The sequence below is a fragment of the Arachis ipaensis genome, chromosome B6 (assembly GCF_059453495.1).
Source record: "Arachis ipaensis isolate K30076 ecotype BB chromosome B6, ASM5945349v1, whole genome shotgun sequence".
Taxonomy (NCBI): domain Eukaryota; kingdom Viridiplantae; phylum Streptophyta; class Magnoliopsida; order Fabales; family Fabaceae; genus Arachis; species Arachis ipaensis.
Window position 1 is genome coordinate 106,537,521 of NC_142441.1, and position 17,421 is coordinate 106,554,941.

Sequence of the window (17,421 nt, forward strand, 5' to 3'; positions counted from 1 at the left end):
ATACAAAGGTTTTCAACCACAACTATTTACAGAAGCAACCAAAACCTATGGATAATTCAATTTTTCCAAGTAGTCCACACCACAATTAGTGTTATATCAGTTGCATCCTATGCAGAACTGTATCAAATTTATAACTATTTCCAGATTGAAGGCTTAAAGAATCAGGTCCCCAACTCAAGAAACAGAACAGAACCCCACTTCCAAATCAGAAGCATCAGATGCAGAAAAATTACAAAAGTAAATTCAAGGAAAAAAAAGTAAAAAAGAAGCCATTCACCTTCTCCTCTTCTAAACTATAGATTCAGTATGGTCTAAAGAGCTATTCTGCCATTCACCAGAAGCTATGCATATAACTTTCAGATAAAAAATAATACCTTTGCAATGAGATTAAAAAGTAACTAGCCAAGTAAAAAGGCATATAGACATCACATAATGCTGAAACACTTAATAAATTTTCTTTTAATAACAATAATTAAGATCCAATCAGTAGAGCTGCTTCACATTAATAACTAAATACCATATTGCTCTTTCAATAGTCAAATCGTTTCACATGAAAATTTGACATATATAGTCTTTTACCTGGATTAGAGGATGACTCCAATAATAGATCAATTTTATGAAACCACTTTCTGGTACTTGTGAGGGTCGATTCTTCACCATATCTTCAATAGTATCATAGGGAACGAAATGCTTTTGCTTAATCTTTCCTTTGAACCGCTTCCAAGCATCTCGAATCGCTTGCATTACCCACTTTTCTCCACTGTCTGGGAGGAGAAACTTGGTCTGCATGATTATAGGTAATTGTTATATGCTCTTGTGCTGAATAAAAAAACTGAAATCAATAATTACCAAGTGTCTTACATTAACATAGTCCCACATGAACTTCTTAGCTTTAGGAGGAACAGCATGCCAACTAGTGTACAAAAGACTAACGAATCTTTTATTTCTACCAATAGTGCCAACAAAACTAGTTAAATTAGAAACACTTTGGTCGGTTGGTCCTACGGGCTGTCCAAGATCAAAAGTAACTTCTTCCCGCTGTTCCATAGTCCTTGCATAAATCTCCTTGCAAGTTGTTTTTCCACGAGTTTTCTTCTTCTTTGGCTCTCCTAGTTTCATTAATTGGTCAACATCAGATTATGCTTAATTAACTCGAGCTCAACAAGCATATAAAGCAAACAAGTACACAAATATAAAAATTATAAAAATTATAAATCTGACCTATGTTGTTGATACCATGAAGTGGACAAGTTTTAGCTATTCCAGAAATCGATCAAAGCACACAACTTTTAAGTTCATTCTACATCAATTGCATCCATCAAGGCACATAAAACTTCAGTTGACTTAACCACTTCAACAAATTCACTAAACTACCATAGCAAAACCACAACAATTGGATCAATCAAATAACAGACAAGCTTCTATTCAAATAACCTAACTCCACCAGCCCTCAATACTTGGACCAACCAATGCACCCAAACTCATTGACAACACTGAACTATCCTCCACGCTGATCAAGCTGACCAATATTCTTAAACAAAGTTCCAAATCGAAAGAAATCTTAATTTCACAACCTCAACAATTAGATCAATCATAGCACACAAACTTCGAATCAACTAACACTATATTTACCAGCTTCAAACAACTAGATATACCAGTCCAGTTTTTCTATAACAATTTTTTAAAAAAAATAAATATTTATCATCAATAGAAATAGAGCAAAACAGTACCATCTTCATCATCAATGTCCTCCATCACATGTTGATAATAGTCTTTACACTACAAAAAAAAAGGTTAAAATGGCGGTTTTTTAAGGTAATTACGGCGGTTACAACCGGCATTATTGCCGAAAATGGCGCCTCCAAGAAACGCCGGAATTCTGGGCGCCATTCTGGTTATTACGGCGGTTTTCTGAAAACCGCCGTAATAACCAGTGGATAATACGGCGGTTTTTTGGCGGTTAAAATGGCGGTTTTTAACCGCCATTTTAACCAAATAAAACGGCGGTTTTGTTGTTGTTTAAAATGGCAGTTTGTAACCGCCGTTTTTACCTGGATTTAATGGCATCCTCCTCGTTTAAAATGGCGTTTGTAACCGCCGTTTTTACCTGGGTTTAATGGCATCCTTCTCGTTAAAAATGGCATTTATAACCGCCGTTTTTACCTGTATTTAATGGCAACCTTTTCGTTTAAAATGGCATTTCTAAACGCCATTTTTACCAGGGTTTAATGGCATCATTTTCGTTTAAAATGGCATTTTTAACTGCCGTTTTTACTGGATAAAAATGATATTTTTTTATCTTTTAAAAATGCAGTTTTTACTATTATTTTTATCTTGCTAAATAAATAATTTTTTTTATTAAAATTCCACAATAACAAAATCATAATCCATACACAAAATATTATATAACTCAAAGTATTAAACATAATATATGATTTTTTAGTATTACAAATAAAAAATAATGACTCCTATACAAAGTATCAAGCTAAGAAATATTGTTAGTTCTATTACATTGGGAGTTTTCCTAGAGATGCTCAATAAATTTGCTACAAATCATTCCAACATTTTCATAGTTCTATCTAGACCTCCATTTGCATCTCGTCTCCTTTTTGCAGAATCAGCACTGCCATTGATGCTTTTATCCAACTTGTAATACTCATTAATAGTATTTTCAATGGTTTCCAGTATCTGATCACCGTAATTGCTTACCTTGGCCCTGTGTTAAACAGAAACATCTGTGAATGCCGACTCAGTTAACCAGTACATTTGATTAATTTGTAAAATGAACTTACTTGCTCATGCCATTGAGTTCAAGGAGTTCTTCTTTTGTTCTTGGTACTTTCTTGCTCATCAGCTGCAACAGAGAATTAATATATAACAGAAACAGCAGCTCATCAGATGCTTAGCATTCAAAAACAAAATTGTAAGTAGTCACAAGGACATTAAACTTCATAGCACAAACCTCCTGCAAAAATGTAACAGAAAAGGAAATTGGCAGTGAAGATGAAGCACTCCCCCTACATGTATGAATAAGATAAGGCATGCTTACTTGTGAAAACAATTTTGACCGTTGATCCTTGCTTCCAACATAAAAAATGCACGATACAGATGGTAGCCAATTATAAAACTTGCTCTGCATAATGAACACAATTTTTCATGTCAAAAAGCACGCATAACCACACAAATAAGGATATCCTTAAAATGAAAAGTTGAAAACTCACCTTCCAGTTAACTAAAACAGCATTCGGTACTATTATAAGAAGCGGGCCATAGTTTGCTTTAAATTCCATGAAGTATGCAATCAATGCCATAACCTGTAAAGGAGATACTTTAACATTATATAAGGTACACACAAGAACTCATTAAATGATCATGCATTAGCATTAAACCTTACAAGGACAAACAATCATGTAATGATCAACATAAAAAATTTATTATGAATTATGAAGTCACTCAAAGAAGTACATAATAAACATTGTTTCCATCTTAAGGAATTACTAACCTGCACAGTTTTTCCAAGACCCATCTCATCCGCCAAAATTCTATTCAACTTGTTATTGTACAAAGAAAGCATCCATTGCAAACCAACCTTAAAAAAATAACATGTTAAATCCTAAAAGTTTGCTTGAGTGGGTAAAAAATAAATCCATTGCAAATCAAGCACCCGGAGCATTGTTACACATAACAAGGCCAATTTAATAAAATTCTAAAAGAAAGAGGGGGGAGCCGGCAGAAGAAAAAGAGACAAGTAACTTAGGGAAAAAAATAATAAAAGAGATTTTACTAGTGTTTATCAAGGGATCACTGTGATCGAACAGAACAATATTGTAAGGGCAGAATTTGTTTAGATCATACTACAAAGCAAAAACAATATTTGTCAAATTATTATTACCCCTAAAAAATTGAAAATAACATGTTGAAGACTGAAATGATAACATTCTCTTGAAACAATGTTGCTACAAGAGCAACCCACCTTGTATGGAACATAATTACCATGCCAAGCAACAACATTGAAGGGAGAAAAATCCAGGACTGCAACAAATAGTTCACCACCAAAATTCTGCACTATAGTGTACCCAGGATTGAATTTATCTTCATACCATGCTGTAGGAACAAGGAAATCCCTTGGGGATGCAAGACCATTAGCACCTAAAAGAAAAACAAAACAGCAGATCAATTGATCTTCATACATTACAGTTAGTTTATTCACGTGGTAATTTAGATGTTCAATTGTTAACGTTAAAATAAGGACGACTTTAACATACACAAGGGGTAGATTTGTATTTGCAAATAAAAAAGAATAAAAAAGAAAAGAAAAGAGAATCACAATCAGCTCCAGGAAGAAGCTTGGCACTTGATTGGGAGGTTGTTCCAAAACCTCTAACAGCTACAGGGATTACTCTTGGTGGACACCTCTGCAAACGAAGAGAAATAAGAATCTGTTCCTAGTCTACTCTGTAACCACCCTTTGTTCCCTGAGAACCCGTCTGCCACGATCTACGTGTTCTTGAAACCGAGGCTCGTTAATGTTCTTGCTACTACTTTCGCCGATCCAGCATCAATGGTTAACACTTAATAATCAATTTATATAATGATGTAACTCAAAAAGATAGCAAAGAAACTAACGAGTACATGATCACAATGTTGGAGCCTTTGTTGATTTTCTTCAAGTAAGAAATTTTCAAAGCTACTAGTTCAGCTTCCGCTTTCTTTACATTCCTAACAAGTCCTCTGAGCTCGCTTGGTAGTTCTTCCAATCTGAGTTTGAAGATCATATTTCAAAGGTACCTTTGTAACCACAGAAGTTGAAGGTGATGGCAGACCAAATCGGAGGAAGTAAGAGGTACGCAATAAAGAGTGCTCCAGTTGTTCTAGCAATCACAGTAGGATCTGAAGAAGATATTGTTTCAACTGTCGCTGAAGCTATTGGCTTGGCACCTTCAATCGCCTTGGTGGTTTGTTGTGCAGTGTCCACAAATGTCTGAAAATTATAGAGAATATCCAGACCAGGTCAAGAAACTTGGTTCTTCAAACATCATTCAAGTTTCTAAAAAATGGTGCAAACTTCTTGAAAGGCGAAATACAAAATTCTAAGGGGTCATAATATGATCTATTTCTTTAGATTCGATATTCAGGGTCATAAAGCAGAACCTAGAAGAACTAGTCTAGTTTTCTTTTCCCTTTTCAAAAGTTCTGTTACTACTCGACTTCGAAAGGGGGAGAAAGAGTTTTGGTAGCATCAAATGAATAACACTTCAAAAACCAGAACATAGAAGAAAAAATTGAGTATAATTTAATGATGAAACTCCAAAGACATTTAGCAATCTCAATTCTAATCACACTCTCAATAGACCTTATCTCTGAGCAAATTGAGAAATTTTTCAAAGAAGTCCATGCTTTTATAACAGATTAGTATTTATAAAACACATGCTAAATACAGAAACTAGCACATTGTTGCTTAAACAGGAACCAAATTGAGCACTGCAGAAACTTGCATCAAACATCATAAATCATAATTCAGAATCAAACAAGTGAAATTCTTAAACCTTGGCAGCAGTAATGACAGGTTGGGGATCAACACCAGTGCTTTGGAGTGCCTTCTTATACACCAGGAACTAAATGAAGATCTAACATGCGAAAGCATTTGCACTTCAGTAGACTTTTTTAAAAGCAACTGGCAAAAGAAACACACAGAAAATTAGTCGCACAAACATTTTAGAATCTGATGCCCTGAACAAATTTAGAACTGATAAAGCATGAAATAATCAACTCAAGGAACTAAAACAAACTGTCAACTAAAAGCATTAAGTTTCAGGCACAAATAATCCAATAAAACAACAAAATTACCGCAACTCCATTCTTCGCAGCATCGATCTCTTCATCATCATCATCATCATAATGAAATGTTTCAATGATCCCTTCCTCAGAAACCCTAGCTCCTGCAGTTTTAGTAGTTGTAGTTGCCATTTCGCAAAATCTATCATGTATTCTGAAATTTTGGATTAATAATTCAAGAGATCCAAGGAATTAGAGTAAAATATTTTCAAGAGAACAAAGGAAAGGAGGGAGAAGAACCTACCTCGTGATCTTGTAGGAGGAGAATCTCACACCACATTAGCTCGATGGAAGAGATTGCCGGCGTAGGAGAATTCTACTGGAGGAGATCATCGCAGTAGGAGATCTCGCCGGAGTAGAGCGTCGCAGGAGATTGTCGTTGGAAGAGAGGTCACTAGAGAAGATCACAACTGAGGAAGACGTCGCCGAATGAGGTCGTCATTGGAGGAGGTCGTCGCTGGAGAAGATCGGTCAGAAGAGGTCGTCACCGGAGGAGAGCGGTCAGAGGAGATCGTCACAGAGAAGATCACTGTGGCAGCCATTCAACCTTTACGTTTCAACGAAAAATGAGAATTGGGTTAGGGTTAAGCTATTTTATATAGCAGTGATAATGGCGTTTTAAAACCGCCAGAATCAACAAAAACCGCCATTAAATGCAATTCAATTATGGCAACAATAAAAAACGCCATAATATCCGGATATTACGTTAGTTTTACAAAACCGCCGTAATATTAATGCCATTTTATGTCCTTTTTTTTGTACTGTTATCAAGTGCCATGCTTTCTTCCCCGACCTCACTTAGTTCAGTGCTTGGTCCTTCAATTTCCACATCTATCCCATTTTCCTTTAAGAATTCGTCAATTGTTGTAGCCTTTACTCCTGGCATCCTCTTACCCTTTGTTGATATTCCTTGCTCCAACATTGCACTTTTATTTTGTGGGATAGTTTCAAGAGAAGGCAAAGTTGTGTCATCTTGCCCTGTTTGAGTCTCTTCATCTGTGAGTTGAATATTCTGCTGCTACCCTATGTTGATTGTGAGTTGAGTAGAACTTGGATAACTCCGCTCTTGGCTTAGACTTGTTGACACGTCCTTTTTCATTTTACGAATTGCTTCGAGCTTCCTTGTAAGTTCATCTGCCTCCATGTTTGTAGGCTTAGACTTCTTCAAGCCTTGTGTTGATTTTCCACCCTGCACTCCATTCTTGACTTTCTCAGCAGTAGGCATAGTCAATAGCTCCTTTCTCTTTTTATTTTCTGGCTGTTGCGGTGGAATGTTTGGCTGTACTTCCAAGGTGGTAGGCGTGGAGTTAGTCCTTTTGCTAATAGAGTCAAATGTGCTTTGTAGATGACTAAAATCCAGCTTCTTTGACTTGGATTTCTTCTGTCCTTTGGTTGCATGCATCTCCAATTGACTTTCTGGTTCATCCACCCTTCGCTCTGATTTCTCTTTGTCATTAGCAGCTGCAGCTTCCATTTCATATTTCTTGCGTTCAGTTACAATCCTTTGTCTCTTAGCCTCGAATTGTCTAAGCAAATTCTTACTTGATGTAGCTTTAAGATCAATAAATTCCTTATTCCTACACAAATAAATTAGTTAAGTAGAGTCAATATACCCATCAAAATCAATATAAGAAAAATGTAAGAGACTGACAAATTAACATAAAAAATAAGTATTACTTACAAATAAAACCATGAAGAAGAAAACTTAAGTATACATATGTACATATTAAGCAATAAATTGCTTAGGATGACCAATCAAAATCAGAATCTCCAATGAAGTCTGCCTCATATTCTTGGGCAGAAGTCACTTGGGGAACCGTTTCAATAACCGTGGGTCATAAATCAGTCCTCTCCAGAATAAGCTCACCATCATCAGCTGGTATGGCAGGGCTCGTTATACGCTTGTGTTGTTCACTATAGTGTGTTTGACGGGCCTCAGACTCAGATTCGTCGCTTGTTTTAAATAAGTCTCTTGGGACAGTTTCCATAACATAATGTTTGTTATGTTCATATGGATCTTGCACATAAAAACACTGATGTGCTTGAGATGCTAGTATAAAAGGTTCATCCTGGAAGTATTTCTTATGGAAGTAAACAAATGTAAGACCATACTTATCTCTCCCAGCATCGTACCACTCACACCGAAATAAGACAACCTTAAAACGCCCAAAATAGTCTAACTCTACTATCTCAAACAACCTGCCATAATAAGCTACATTGTCTTGGATTGGACTTTGATCTTTAGCACTTGCAAAGCTTGAAGTTAAAGCAGTTAATGTGACACCACTATTTTGTGTTTTTCTCCTTGCCTCACGTTCCACCATGTGAAACCTGTATCCATTAATTACATATCCAGAAAATCTTCTTGCAACAGAGCTTGGACCTCGAGATAATTCTTTTAGCTAGAAAGGAACATTTGGATCCCTCGCACGAGTTTCAAACCACTGTGCGAACGTTTTGTTGTGAACTTTTTCTTTTCTCTATTTCGTTCCTCGCTGATTGTTAACCTCTTCCTCATGCTCTCTATAATTAATAATAGTTAGGTTTGATCTAAAAAATATGGGTGAACTTGATCGGAATAAAAAAAAGTTTAATTAAGTTACCTAACATAATCTGCCACTTCTTCACAATTGTGTAATACATACACATGGGCTTGAGCAATTAATCTGTCATCTAGATTAATTGGTTCTCCATTTCCCACGCCTAACGAACGACCTTTGTTAGAAAACAACTTTGATGGCACAACTTCGTCTTCGTTAGGAACATCATCATTCCGAGGCCGCTTATTAAGTCTTGTTTGCACACCTCCATGCAAGTATCTTGAGCAGAAAGTTAAGCACTCCTCAGCCAGATATGCCTCTGCAATAGAACCTTCAGGCCGACTTCAGTTGTGAACATATGACTTTAATGTAAACATGTACCTTTCCGGAGGATACATCCAACGAAACTGCACCGGACCTCCCAATCTCACCTCATTTGCTAAATGAATGGGAAGATGAACCATTATGTCAAAAAAACTAGGGGGAAAGATCCTCTCAAGCTGGCATAATGTTTCCACAATCTCTAACTCCAGTAAATCTATCTCTTCCAGTGTGATGAACTTTTTGCACAAGCGACGAAAAAAGGAACTTAGTCGAATCAACGGAATGGCCACATGATCAGGAAGGATGCTTTTAATCGGTATTGGTAGTAAATAGTAAAGCATAAAGTGAGCATCGTGGGTCTTATACCCAGAAACTTTTCTTTCTCCTAGATGTACACAACGTGATATATTCGAAGCACTGCCATCGGGTAGCTTTGTTGTCTTCAAAACACTACAAAAAACTGACTTCTCTGCAGTAGCCATAGAAAAGCATGCCTTTGCCAACTTTGTTCTCTTGCCATTATTCACCTCCTTTGGTTGAAGATTTTTCCAGATACCCAAATTTTTTTAGTCATATCGAGCATTCAAATGGTCCTTTGTCTTGCCTGGGATATCCAAGAGAGTTCCAATTACACTGTCAAGTATATTCTTCTCTATGTGCATGACATCTAAGTTGTGACGCAGTGGGTTCTTGTGCCAGTAAGGCAATTCAAAGAAAATTGATCTTTTTTTCCAATTCCATGGGAAACTATTTGATGTACTTTGCTTCTTTCCAAAGACATTCTCAGCATTTTGTAGCATCTCAAAAATTTCGGGTCCTTCTATAACAGGTGGAGGGGGTCTTAATTCCTGCTTCCCATTAAAAGACCTTGTATTGGTTCTCCATGGATGATCCATGGGTAAAAAGACACGATGGTCCATATAAACTGTCTTCCGACTGTGTTTTAGTTGTAAGCTACTGGTATTTTTGTTGCAACAAGGGCAAGCCAACTTTCCCTTTGTACTCCACCCAGACAACATAGCATAAGCAGGAAAATTGTTGATTGTCCACAAAAGAGCTGCCCGCATTTGAAAGGTCTCATTCTTTGACGCATCATAGGTTTCGACCCCTTTTTCCCACAACAACTTCAAGTCTTCTATCAATGGTTGTAGATACACATCAATGTCTTTACCAGGTGATTATGGCCCAGGAATAAGCAAAGAAAGCATACAATATTCGGGTTTCATGCACATCCACGGAGGCAAGTTGTATACCATCAGCATCACGGGCCACGTGCTCCATGAAATGTTCATGCTACGAAATGGGTTGAACCCATCACTTGACAAGCCTAGTCTAATATTGCGAGATTCTTTTGCAAATTCTTCATCGATTTCATCAAGATTCTTCCATGCCAAGCCATCAGCAGGATGCTTTAACGTCCCATCTTTTACGCGCTCCTCATCATGCCACCTCAGACTAGCTGCCGTCTTTGAGCACATAAATAATCTCTGAAGTCTTGGAATTATAGGAAAGTATCTCAGAGTCTTTGCAGGAATAGGACGACCTTTCTTGTCAGGTTGGTTCTCGCTATTATCACTGGAATTTTCAGTATATCGAGAAGTTCCACACACACGACATTATTTTTCATCCTTTAGTTCTTTTCTATACAGGAGGCAATCATTAGGACAAGCATCAATTTTGTTATAATCTAGACCTAAATCTCTTATCATAGACTTTGTCTTATGGAAAGATGAAGGTATGTTAATGTCAGGCATTGCCTCTTTCAATAGCTCAAGAAGTGAAGTGAAGGAGGCATTGCTCCAACCGTGCAAATAAAGAGAAACATAGAATTTATAGTACAAATATAATAAGTTAAATTGCAACTTCAAAACTAACAAATCAAAAGAATTAAAGTATGCATTGTACCTTGCCATGACACGATCAATGTTTTGACAAAATCTTCTTGGAAGACCTTAACCAAAACTTTCGCCTTCAACCTTAACCACGAATAACTGTAAAAATTACAGACAAAAAAATTGTAATTTCCATATCCAACCATTTAACCACAAATTTAGCACAATCATCATTTAGCAAGAATTAAATTGATATAATCAAACAGATTTGGGACCCAGCAGCAGCAGCAGCAATTAAATCATTCAACAGATAACGGCAATCTAATGGATTAAAAATACAAAATATTATTGTGTAAAACTATTTTATAAACAGCACGAGGGTGGACTTTAATATTGAAAAGAGTTGTAATAATAGTAATTTTTAGGGAAACAGTTCTAATTAACTTTATGCAAGCTGATTTTTTCACACAAAGTTGAAGGAATCAAGAAATTTTAAGCGGAGAGAGTTTTAATGTTTCCTTTTTTCAGTCAAATAATTCAGATTCAATTCATTTTCAATTTCATTGGGTTTTGACTTTTTTTTATTACTATAATTAAAGAGACCAAAGAAATAAATGCCACCTCTCTTCAATCTAATCCTGTTTAATTACAGTTTCTTGAATCTCAATCAACAAAGATTAAAGTTAAAGTAGACAAACAATAATTAGAAATTAACTTCTATAACTCATTTGGGCATCATTTCCGAATTAAAATTTGAGATCTACAAGCATGTTACCTGATTAGCAGCAGAATAAGCAGATAAGAAATCAAGATATTTGTTTCCCTCTGGATCCCACACAGCAACTCCCTTTGCTTGAGAAAACACAATGGGAATTGGATGGTAACTGCATTTGAATCAGAAAAGATCATTTCAATTATCAACCTAAAATAATTAGTTAAGTTAAACTCGTTAATAATTAATATAAATAAATAATAAAAAAAAAGTCTCAAAACCAAAGCAAATTCCCATCATCCTTCTCTTTGTTAAAAATAAAAATAAAATGCTCAATAGTGATAAACTCAGACCAAATGACACTCGAATGTATTTGAAATAAGCTGAGGAGCATAAAGAAAACATAAATTCATAGTCTCTACTGAAGTGATAGACTGCTCAGCAGACAAAGAGGTATTATTACTCGCAATTAATCCCTTTTTCATTTTCTGAGTAGAATTAAGGATCTAACCCGATCAAAGAGAAACACATAAAGATAACAATAGTTAATTAATTTGGTCCCTCCATATATAAAAAATCCAAATTAAAGTTAATTAATTTGCTATACTATGTCATTTGCCAAACATGTAATAATTAAGGCTATATATATAGCTTCCTTCTTTTTCTCTATGCATATACAAGTAGAACCATATACTTTGCTCTCTTGTTACCTCCAATAATGCAACCATCTGCCATATCATACATATGTCATTGAACAAACACAACACTAATAGCACTATAAGTAGAACAATTTATCCTAAAGACATAATAAAAATTGATTATACCTATTTAGAGCAAACAAAAATATGTAACTTATATACCACAAATTTGTAACGTTATACCTCCAACTATTAAAAATTCTCCATCATATAAATATGTTTAGGTAGATGGTTTAGAAGTGAATTTACCCTTCAATATTAGTATTACAGATTTATGCTTGTGCTTTTGGTCATCTACTAATCTTGCTGCCACTCTTGTTTCTTATACCCTATGGTTTATCCCAACTATGTAATGCTCAGAGACATCTATGTATCAGTATAAAAAAATGAAAAATGAAACAAATTTAAAAGGTAAAAGTTGTGTGTCAGGTGTCACCATAAAGATAATATGAATGCATTTTTAATAATAAAGAAAGCTAACTTACAAAATGAGCTATGGCGCTGAGATTCTCGGGAAAGGATCGTAGCAATTTTTGCTTTATGGGTTCATACACACCAACAAAAATTGCAGATGCTCTGTCAAGAGTGGATGGATAATAAATTATTTATCGATACAGGGACTAACCTAGTAAACACAAGCCTGAGAAACTATAGCTAAGGATTGACATGGTAAAAGAAAAGGACAAAGTATTGCCACAAAGGAAACAGCATCTATAGACTTAAGTTCCTATATTTTCAGTCAGGGAAGAAAGTTAGCATAAGATTGAATAAGTTAAAACACTAATGAGATATAAGTCCAAATCATTTAAATGAGATTTTAAGCTACTACAAGGTAGAATGCATCTCGTAAACTATGTATTCATGGGACAAGTTCTCATTTTATTAGATTGAATGATTGATTATAAACTGAAAAATATTAGCTCAAATATGAATGTTTTATCAATGGCAAAGGGTAAGGTGTACAAGAGAGTTCACTCACGATAAGACACCAGCAAGATTTCCAGCCAACCCTGAATATAGACCTTTCAAGATAATTTGCCCTCCACCACGAGTAACCTAATATAGGAAGGAATGAGATGTAAAATGAAATCTTAAGTACAATGTAGATGTAAAAACAGATGAAGTAGCCTTATAAGCTTACTCATATATTAAATTCACCTGTAATCGAGTTTTGATAGTATCAATGGGGTACAAAGCTGTTTCTACAATGACTCCGGCAACACCTCCAGCAATGCAACCATCTGCCATATCATACATATGTCATTGAACAGACACAACACTAATAGCACTATAATCAATGCATATACTAAATCTTCAACTGAAATAGCAATTAAATTTTTTAATTAAGGCTATATATATAGCTTCCTTCTTTTTCTCTATGCATATACAAGTAGAACCATATACTTTGCTCTCTTGTGACTTCTAATTAAAGAACCATATACTACTTTTAATTTCTATCCAGAAGAACTATTCAATACTTTTTTCTATACAGAAGAAACCTTGATTCATAGAATTATTCGTGATAGAAATATATTAAGGAATCTCGATTTTCTTGTCTTACCGGAGGCAATTAAGGAAGAAATAAAGAATCATAACCAATTAGTTCCATGTGATGGCAGTGACTGCATTTTATTTTTCTATTACACAAACAAATATGGTTTAGAACAACAAGCAACCTCTACTCAATTCAGATTTCAGTAAACAACAACTGAATCACTTGAACTAAACTAAACTTCTGATTTCACCGATAACAGGAAATTAGTGTACTAAACCCCCAAATTAAAAACCCTAAATTGGAACCCTAAACCTCCAATTTCAGAACCAAATAAAAATCTATACATACCTTCTCGACGATGGTGAGAAGAGAGAACGATGATGCTAGGCACGCGGTGACGGTCGGCACAGAGACAACAAGCGTGAGATGCAACGGTGAGAGCAGAGACAACTTGGTTGAGCGGCGACAGTGAGTGCAGATACGACGATGGTGACCAGTGATGGTGAGAGCAGAAACTACGAAGGTAGATGAACGGTCTGGGCGGCGCGCTACGATCAGTGCAAGAGGGCGACTTAGCTTGGAGCGATAGTTAAGTGGTTAGTGGTGAGTGGTGTGTGGCGGTGAGTGGTGAGTGGGGGTCAGTGGTGACTGGGGTTTCTGATTCGCGATGCAGGAGATTTTTCTGAGGGTGATGACAAGCTGAGGGTGATGACGATGAGGTTTTCTTCTAAACGGGTGAAATGGTTCTTTGTGAGCTGAGTGTATGTGAGCTGAGTGTATGACGATGAGGGTTTTTCTTTGTGAAAGGTGAAATGGTTTTCTTCTCTTGGAGGGAAAATTTTCACTAAGTGTGAGCTGGATAAAAAGTTAAAAGGGAAAAAATTTACAAGTGTTAAGAGGGAAAAAATTTACAAGTGTTAAGTTTTTAGTTCTAGATACATTAGGCATCACTTTTAAAATGCACCCAAAACTTAATAAATAGGCTACCCTCTAAAAGCCTTCCCTTTGATACGAAAAGTGAATCTATAGATATCAATCTACGGCTACGCTTTATAAGTGATTTCTATAATACCTAAGGCTACACTTTTTAAATGATGCCATAATTGTGTATTCTTTTCTCTTATAAAAAGGCAACATGGAGAAAAGCGTAGCCTATTCTATAGCCTATTCATAGAATAGGCTATGCTTTTCAAATGTAGTTTAAAAAAAGTGTGGCTGAATGGGTATTTTTCGGTAGTGAGAGATGTCACTATTAAAAACCAATTCAATTTCGGGAGTGTTTAGTTTCCGAGTCGTCTCCCAAGGACACTTGAGACCAATGAGTGTATAATTCCGGTTGTGATGCTCATGGGATTTTCAATGAAGTGATAAACATATAAAGCAATAAAAGAACATTCAAAATTGTAATAAATGAACTAATAAAGGAATTAACGAACTCACTATGCAATATAGACAAGTTAGGTATAAAAGGGGATTAATGTAAATGTGTATGAAAAATTTAAAGCATAAAAGGTATCTTAGCTTGGAATGAGCTAAGGGTCCTTTCCTTTTTGGAACCACAACTATGACAATTAGAATGGATTAATCTCACTTGATTAACCCTCACATCGGAGAGTAAGTTAAATGAACATAAGTGTTCTTAACCCACAAATCCTAAATTGCTTGCTAATTGCCTTAGCAACAAATTAGCGTTAGTGGGAACAAGAACAATTAACAATCCAAGAATTGACACTAAATATTGGACATTCCAACTCTAGGAACCCAATTGCTCACTTTACCCAAGCCAAGAGATAGAAAACTAGCCCAAAATCATAACTGACATTTTGTCAAACACTTAGTGGATAAAAACACTAAACATGGGAAAAATGAGAAAATGCTTGAAACTAGAAGCAACAAATAATCTCAATCAACAATAACAACTCAAGGAAGCATATAACAATCATCACTTATCAAATTCATCAACAAGAAATTGAAATTACAAAAGAGAAGTAAAATTGGACTATAACTTGAAATATAAGAAAGAGTAAGAACAATGTAGCTATAAAGAGTAGTAACAAAGAGATACTTACAATGAAAGCTAGCAAAATCCAAGATCAAAAATAGAAATAGCACCTGAATGTAAAAATCCTAGTATAAACCCTAATAGAGATGACGAAAAACTTAAAGAAAAACTATACTAAAGCTTCCAACTACTACTCCTAAGCTACCCTAATGATATGCTATGTATGGTATGGTTTCATTTTCCCTTCATTATGAGCTAAATGGCTTCAAAAATGGGCCTCCAATCCACCAAAATCGCGAGTCACGTGCAATTTTAATGAAGGCATGTGTGGACACCGATGCATACGCACAGACGTATGCGCACGCACACTGATGAGAAGATAATTTATACCCTTTTTGGCATTATTTTTACATAGTTTTTAGCATATTTTAGTTACTTTTTATTATATTTTTATTAGTTTTTATTCAAAAATCACATTTCTGGAATTTACTGAGTTTGTGTGCTTTTCTGTGATTTCAGGTATTTTCTGGCTGAAATTGAGGGACCTGAGCAAAAATCTGATTCAGAGGCTGAAAAAGGACTGCGGATGCTGTTGGATTCTGACCCTCCTGCACTCGAAGTGGATTTTCTAGAGCTACAAAAGCCCAATTGGCGCGCTCTTAATTTCGTTGGAAAGTAGACATTCTGGGCTTTCCAGAAATATATAATAGTCCATACTTTGCCTGAGATTTGATGGCCCAAACTGGCGTCCAAAGCCAGCCTAAAACTTCTTGGCGTAAAACGCCCAAACTGGCACCCAAACTGGCATTTAACTCTAGGAACATCCTATGCACGTGTAAAGCTTAATGCTCAGCCCAAGCACACACCAAGTGGGCCCCGAAAGTGGATTTCTCCACTATCTGTACTTAGTTACTCATTTTCTGTAAACCTAGGTTACTAGTTTAGCATAAAAACTACTTTTAGAGATTTATTTTATATCTTTTGATCACTTTTGATCTTTTGACCATTGTTCACATTTTGAGAGGCTGGCCTCACGGCCATGCCTAGACTATTTTTACTTATGTATTTTCTACGGTGAAGTTTCTACACCCCATAGATTAAGGTGTGGAGCTCTGCTGTTCTTCATGAATTAATGCAAGTACTATTATTTTTCTTTCAATTCACGCCTACTTCTTCTCCAAGATATACTCTCGTTCTTAATTCAGTTAAGTCAGAATGAAGGGGTGACCCGTGACAATCACCCAATCTTCGTTACTCGCTTAGCCAAGATCCGTGTGCCTGACAACCACAAGCGGTCTACATGATGTTCAACGTAGTCATTGGACGACAGCCAGAGTATATTCTCTTGGGTATCTAATACACGGACTGAGTCCATGAGATTAGTATCTTTGTGGTATAGGCTAGAACAATTGGCAGCATTCCTGGGATCCAAAAAGTCTAAACCTTGTATGTGGTATTCCGAGTAGGATCTGGAAAGGAGTGACTGTGACGAGCTTCAAACCTGCGAATGTTGGGTGCATTTTCGAAAACTAACTAACAACTTTTTCAAAAAACTAACTAGTTTTTCACTCCTCATTTTCGAAAACTAACTAACAACTTTTTCAAAAATCTTTTTAATTAATTAATTTATTTAGTTTTTAATTTTATTATATTTCTTTTCTTAAATTTCGAATTCTAACTCATAATAAAAATAAAAATAAAAATATTTTTCTTTTCTTTTAATTAATAATTCGAACCCTCTCTCCCTCTCTGTGTTCGAATTTCTTCTTCTACCTCATTCTTCTATTCTTCTATTCTTATACTCACATAAAGGAATCTCTATACTGTGACATAGAGGATTCCTCTTCTTTTCTATTCTCTTCTTTTTCATATGAGCAGAAACAAGGATAAAGACATTCTTGTTGAAGCTGATCCTAAACCTGAAAGGACTTTGAGGAGGAAGCTAAGAGAAGCTAAAGCACAACACTCCGGAGAGGACCTGAT

General features: G+C 35.8%; 1 protein-coding gene and 2 pseudogenes across 1 annotated transcript; all 3 read right to left on the reverse strand.

The window, feature by feature from the left end:
* Window positions 1-2,553: 2,553 nt before the first annotated feature.
* On the reverse strand, window positions 2,554-4,192 carry LOC107604671 (uncharacterized). Its single transcript, XM_021104613.2, has 6 exons — window positions 3,974-4,192; window positions 3,503-3,589; window positions 3,222-3,314; window positions 2,963-3,133; window positions 2,793-2,854; window positions 2,554-2,716 (listed from the first exon to the last, which is right to left on the reverse strand). Exons 1-6 carry the CDS (start codon window positions 4,190-4,192, stop codon window positions 2,554-2,556), a joined length of 795 nt encoding a protein of 264 aa, XP_020960272.2.
* Window positions 4,193-4,256: 64 nt separating this feature from the next.
* Window positions 4,257-6,757, reverse strand: LOC110263784 (calcium sensing receptor, chloroplastic-like; annotated as a pseudogene).
* A 913-nt stretch (window positions 6,758-7,670) lies between these two features.
* Window positions 7,671-10,408, reverse strand: LOC148562196 (uncharacterized; annotated as a pseudogene).
* Window positions 10,409-17,421: the final 7,013 nt, after the last annotated feature.

Coding starts and splice junctions, on each gene's coding strand:
- LOC107604671 (XM_021104613.2), bottom strand. CDS start 4,192: ATGTATGAAGATCAATTGATCTGCTGTTTTGTTTTTCTTTTAGGTGCT. Junction 3,134..3,221: donor CTGTTTTAGTTAACTGGAAG/GTGAGTTTTCAA, acceptor TTCATTATGCAG/AGCAAGTTTTATAATTGGCT. Junction 2,855..2,962: donor CTGTTACATTTTTGCAGGAG/GTTTGTGCTATG, acceptor TCTCTGTTGCAG/CTGATGAGCAAGAAAGTACC.